The sequence below is a fragment of the Limulus polyphemus genome, unplaced genomic scaffold (assembly GCF_000517525.1).
Source record: "Limulus polyphemus unplaced genomic scaffold, Limulus_polyphemus-2.1.2 Scaffold1425, whole genome shotgun sequence".
Taxonomy (NCBI): domain Eukaryota; kingdom Metazoa; phylum Arthropoda; class Merostomata; order Xiphosura; family Limulidae; genus Limulus; species Limulus polyphemus.
In genome coordinates this window covers 116482-122815 of record NW_013667035.1, presented here as the reverse complement: position 1 = coordinate 122815, position 6334 = coordinate 116482, and the positions used below count along the sequence as shown (strand labels likewise).

General features: G+C 29.5%; 1 protein-coding gene across 1 annotated transcript in view; it reads left to right on the top strand.

The window, feature by feature from the left end:
* The window catches only part of LOC106463500 (active breakpoint cluster region-related protein-like), an 82024-nt gene extending 76118 nt beyond the window's left edge, over nucleotides 1–5906 (top strand). The window contains exons 21-23 of the mRNA XM_013923541.2: nucleotides 819–953; nucleotides 3032–3137; nucleotides 3487–5906. Of these exons, the coding sequence (XP_013778995.1) occupies nucleotides 819–953; nucleotides 3032–3137; nucleotides 3487–3703 (458 nt within the window). The 3' untranslated portion in view covers nucleotides 3704–5906. The remainder of the gene's footprint in view (nucleotides 1–818; nucleotides 954–3031; nucleotides 3138–3486) is intronic.
* The last annotated feature ends 428 nt before the right edge of the window (nucleotides 5907–6334 follow it).

Genomic DNA, 6334 nt, shown 5'->3' with positions numbered 1-6334 from the left:
ATGAAAAATTAGGTGTCTATTTACTTGTGACCACCCAGTGTATGTGTATATAGTCTCCTGTATGCTTTTTAAAGCTTTAGTGTTGTTAGGTTCATTCCATGTTGATTTTAACCCTACAAGTGCCATATTATGCTCAGATAAATTTGGATAATTAATGTATACTAATGATTTTTTGAGAGCTCCCTGAAATCAACCCAAAATCAAAATTCTGGATTTTTCTATATTAATTTTGCATATAAAATTAAATAAATAAAACTTATTTTATAGAATAAATTTTAACTCTGAAATATTTTTTTAGTGTGTGGAACAATGATAATTTTCGTTTTTTTAAATTAAATAGTGCAATTTTGACTTCAAGTGAAACTGCGTCTATCCTGGCATGAAACAGTTACATAGTTTTGTGTGTAAACTTTAAGTTTCTGTGTTTTATATTTAAAACTTCAGTGTTGTAAGAATAATACTTGTATATTAAAGCTCGTTGAGGTTGAGCTTTAATTCTGTGAAGTTTTGCAGATCTTAGTAAAATACTTTAATTGGTACCGAAAGGATTTAATAGCATGTATATTTACACATAATCTAGACCTTTTGTACAAAGTGCATATACAATTGCATAAAAGAAGATAAAGCTTTGCACTAACTTCATGACAAAGTCTGGTGAATATTCACCTTTTTTTTTTGTGTGAGATTTGATCCAGTTTTCTTAATGATGCATTTGGAGTATCTGATGTTCTACAATATACTTATGGTTTCAAAGCTTAAACATGATGGTCATTAATTTCTTATTCTGAATACATGAGGTTGGACTTTTCTTTGTTTAGATCTCTATGAAGCAGAACAACTACTTAAGGAAGTTGATATCCACACTGTGACTGGGCTGTTAAAGTTGTATCTGAGGGAATTACCTGACACACTCTTCACAGATGCTCTTTACCCTATGTTCTTTGAAGCTTTTAGTAAGTTGTTATAGTGCATCATTTTCTGAATAAGTGTAATAAGAAATACTGTTATTATTGAAGATATAAATCTCAATCAATTAAATGTGGAATACTTGCAGGGATAATTTTATTTTATTTTTTTGATCACTGGAACTGTTGATTTTGTAATGCACTTGTAAGAAATACTAGTGTTGTGCATTTATTATATTTGTGTGGTTCTGTGGTCATTTTGCCCTTTAAACTTAAATTGTTTTATGAACTTATGTAATGTTAAAGATTTAAAATTAAAGAAGAAAAATCAGCTAAAAAAACCTCTGTGGTACAAAAAAATGGAAAACAAAAAACTTATACCACAAAACTTAGCTAATGTGAAATAGATATTTTAATATTCACAACATTTCAGACTGGGATGCCCTTCCTCTGGTGATTTTAAAACTGTAATGGAATAGAATGTTTGATATCATAATGATTTTCAAACATAGAACATTCAAAGTTAACATCATCATGCAACAGATCTAATGTAGCATACATATGAAACACTGGCAAACCAATGTTTTTACAGTAAGATAATATTTATATATGTCATTATAAATGAAAATAAGAGTCCAAATAGGAATAAGAATCAAAAATAAGTTTGAATTATATTTAAACGTATTTGAAAAACATATCAATAATATCAACAAGAAAATTAGGTGTTTTGCATTGTTGCAGAGCAACAATGTCACGTTTCAAAAGTTCCAAAAATAGCTAATGCTCTGAGGCTTAACAAAAATAGAATAAGTAAATTTAAAAAATAAGATTTAATTAATTATAGATGAAGAATATATATATATATCTCTGTGTGTGTGTGTGTGTGTGCAAGAAAAAGATAAAAATGAGCTCATGCATAAACATTTTTGTGAGCTCTCATATGTGTACACAATCAAACAGTTGTTCACTTGCACATCCAAGTGCCTAACTTATTGCATCACTTGTTTACATTGTGGACAACTGTAAGTAGGAGAAACTGGTCAGATGTTGTCTGAACGAGCACATCTGTAACATCCAGAATTATGATTCTGACAAACCTGTGGCTAAACATTTCAATAATAATGATCATAACATTAGCCACTTCAGAATCCTGGCCCTCCGTCATTTATCGACAGTCAAGAAAAGAAGACAACAGGATGAATATGAACTTATCTAACGGCTTCGTACCATTCACCCGAAGTGAATAAATGAAAGATTTTATTTTCTATAACTCTGCCTATATTGGTGTGTGTGCACATGCATATAAAATTATGCAAGCTCATAAAAAAATTTTATGCACGAGCTCATTTTTATCTTTTCCTTGCACACACACACTTATATTCTTCACCTTTAATTAATTAATCTTTTTTTTTTGTATTTACATATTTTATTTTTGTTAGGTCTCAGAGCAAGCACTTCAAACTTTAGAAATGGGACTTTGTTGCTCTGTTAATATTATTAGTATGATTTTCATATACGCTAAAATATAATTCAAACTTATTTTTGATTCTTATTCCTATTTGGACTCTTATTTTCATTTATAATGACATATATAAATATTATCTTACTGTAAAAACATTGGTTTTCCAGTGTTTCACGTGTATGCTACATTAGATCTGTTGCAACATGTTTATATCAATGTTCTATGTTTGATAATCCTTGTGATATCAAACATTCTATTCCATTACAGTTTTAAAATCACCAGAGGAAGGGCATCCCAGTCTGAAATGTTGTGAATATTAGGACATCTATTTCACATTACCCATTTTTTGTTTCAAAATTAAAGGTCAAACCAGTTATTTTTGATAAAGCTGCTTATTAATTAGTATTACGAATACTTAGTTATCTACATAGTAGAAAGATTTTATTGTTGATTTTACTCTATTTATCTGAGATTTTGTAATTTAAAAGATGTCAATAACTACATTGATTTTTTATACTATTGATTTCCTTGAACAAAATACCAGTTAACAAATGTGTAGATAATAAGCATTTGTTAATAGATGGTATGCAGTTTTACAGTTAAAATTCATAGAAAATATTCTTTGTTACAAAACTTTACTGCATCTATTTTTACCTTGTTACAGGTGTGCAGGACCAGAAAACTAGAACGAGGAGACTTTTGTCATTGTTTCATTCTCTACCAACCATTAATCAAGAAGTTCTCATAAAACTGGTTGATCATTTGGTCAAGTAAGCATTTATGTTATGCTAAAAAAAGTCTTTACTTTAAAATGGTTTAGTCATTAGTATTGACTAACTCGGGGAAGCTGAGTCTAAAATTAATTTTAGGTACTTTTAACAACCACAGAGATATCATTTGTACTTATTCTCATCATTTTGAAGATGCAAGCTTCAACTTCTTAGAGCTAAGGTGAAACTAGGAACATCACATATAACAAATATAATTTCTGTGTTGGTGCCAGTTGCTAATAGTAAAATTACAAAAAATATAAGATGTTATATATTTGTAGAAATGTTATTATGAGTCCCAGTCTCCTAGTGAAGTTTTCTTGATGAAGTGCTGATATTCTTTCTACAGGGTTAACCAGCATGAGAGCCACAACAAGATGTCATTACACAGCCTAGCTACAGTATTTGGTCCAAATGTTTTGAGACCAGGTTCTCATTCTACAAGTTCAAAATTGGCAGATCTGGCAGCAAGCACAGTCGATGTGATAGCCCAAGCCGGAATCCTTTATTTCTTTCTGAAGTGTAGAGAAGCAGGACTTCCTTTAACAGTTGAATCTTTTAAATGAGGCCTTTTGCATATTAGGATATTAAAATTGAAAGTGCATAAAGCATCCAGCACGTACACTAAATCCATCTTCACTGCAAATATGATAGAAAAAAGACGCTTTTACAAACTGTGACAGTTTTTTCATTGACAAAACCTGAATTTTACTCTTGTCTTCTACTCTTCTGCCCAAGTTCTATATTCATCTAAATGGTTTTAAATCATTTGCCATTTCATTTAATGTATTTGTAAAGTTTTTCATTAGTTAATTTCAACCTGATATTTTTATTTTGCCAGAATTACTAATGTCTTCCACTATTTTCATTATCAGTGTTCTAGTCTTGTGTATTCAGTATTAAACATTACCAAATACAGAAATAAAAAACAAAAGAGGGGGGGGGTACAAAACATCTGCTAACAGTTTAGTTTTGTGTTGTATTAACTTACTCAGTATTTCGTAAGTTTTCATATAATACAGAAATATCTACTGGTGTTGAGATTATTTGAAATTTTATAGAGTGAGCATCCTACTTAATCTCCCCCCCCCTCCTCCTCAATTTGTAAAAGAAGAATGGGTTGGAGCATCCTAAACAAGATGCATGAACAATGGACGGAGTACTCTGGTTTATTCTATTTTACAGTACTTCTGATGTTTACTAGTATTACACCATTATAATTAAACAATAAATTAAGTGTACAAAGGTTTTGCTATGAAAAATGTACATTCTATAATATCTACATTCTCATTATAACATAATTGTTTTTTATTAGTAGATCTAACAAGACTAAAACTTGTTGCCATTTGTGATAAAATTAATTTTTTATATAAATGTTGTAATGTAACATCAGAAACCTGGCAAGTTAAATAGTAGTGGTTCAAGTCTGGTCTGTCTTACTCTATATTCTGATTAAGATAAGATGCAGTAAAAATCTAAATCTGTCCTGTGTTATACGATGTTAACAAAGTTTATTGAAACCTTTTGCTGTATCAAAGTATATATATTCTATTTTTTTTGCAAACCTGAACTAGTGACTTTTGCCTCCCAGTGGCACAGAGGTACGTCTGCGGACTTACAACGCTAGAATCCGGGTTTCGATACCCGTGGTGGGCAGAGCACAGATAGTCCATTGTGTAGCTTTATGCTTGATTACAAACAAACAAACTAGTGACTTTTAAAACAATTTTGACCCTATCCTCCAAAATCACAGCTATTGTTAAAGGTATTTTACCTTCATTATTTCCAAGAGCATTAAAGAACAATGAAAAACTAGTTTGTGAACAAATTATAAAAGTGAATAAAGACCATGTGCTTTAACGTTTGCTTTATAAAATAGTTTTTATTGAGAAAACCTTAACTTACAATTATTACCCTAAAGCATAAGTTGAAGTTAACTTTTTTTGTTACATAATATTTGATTGCGTCTTAAATTAGGATCTAGTACTTATTTTTTATTTTTTTTACATTTATACTAAGAGAATGTATAGTAGTAGCTGACAAGCTTCACCTGTGATTATTTTGGACTAACCTTAAATTAATATATGTTTTTCTTTTCTACATTTAGAAATATCAGCTTTACAAGTTTAGTAAGAATTTGGATTAATGTGAACATGTTAAACTTACTTTTTAATAAACAATAATATATTGTAGACAATTCTAAAAATGAGACTGTTCCCAGTCTCAAAAATCCAATAAAATACCAAATAAATCACTGTATACGATAAAAGAAAAAATCCTGATGAAACTGGAAACAGTCTCATATGCTCAACATGTTTTCACTCAATGTTTTTACTGCATCATTTAGTGATTATTTCTTTTACTGTATTTTTGAGACTGGAAACATTCCCATTTTTAGAATCGTCTGCAATAAATCGTTCTTTATTAAAAAGTGAGTTTTTAACATTGAGCATTTACACAAGTGCCAATGAATTTTAATACTGTGAACATATTTTAAAAATGATGAAATTTGTTGTCTTGTCATTAAAATACTTGCACAGAAAGTATAGCTAACTTTTAAAAATTAAAGCCTGAAGTTATTGACAAATTGTTTGAATAGTGTATAGTCTCCTTAATTCTTGACAATTCTAGTTTTGTATATTTATATATAGAAATAATATAACTCGTCCAGTTGGACAATTTTTTATTTTTTTAATACTGTAGTTATCTGAAAATTTTGTATTTCAGGACATTTAATTGTTCAGAATGATCAATAAAGTTTTTATCATAGTTGTTCCTTCTTTCACGGAGACAATTGACATGTTGAATTAATTTTACAGAAAAACTTTATGGTAATGTAATTCACAAGAAAAAATAAATAAAACATCCATATCAAATAGAAACAAAATATATGCCTGCATTATTTCATGTTTCTGACTCTAAGGATTTTTACATTGTTTAAATGCTAAAGCTGGAGTAATTATATTTTAATCTTAAAACACCATTAAAAAGGGTTAATGGATATATTTTGTGTGTGTGTGTATTAGTACTTCTTTCATCATTTAACTGACCTGATATAGTATGGTACTAGAAGAATGTAACTCCGGTACTTAGCAGTAGTGTCTATAGTTACACACATTATAAATCAATACAACCTGTGGTATTAAATAGAAATACCCGTTGAGGAAATAATGTATGTGTTCAATCACAACTTACTA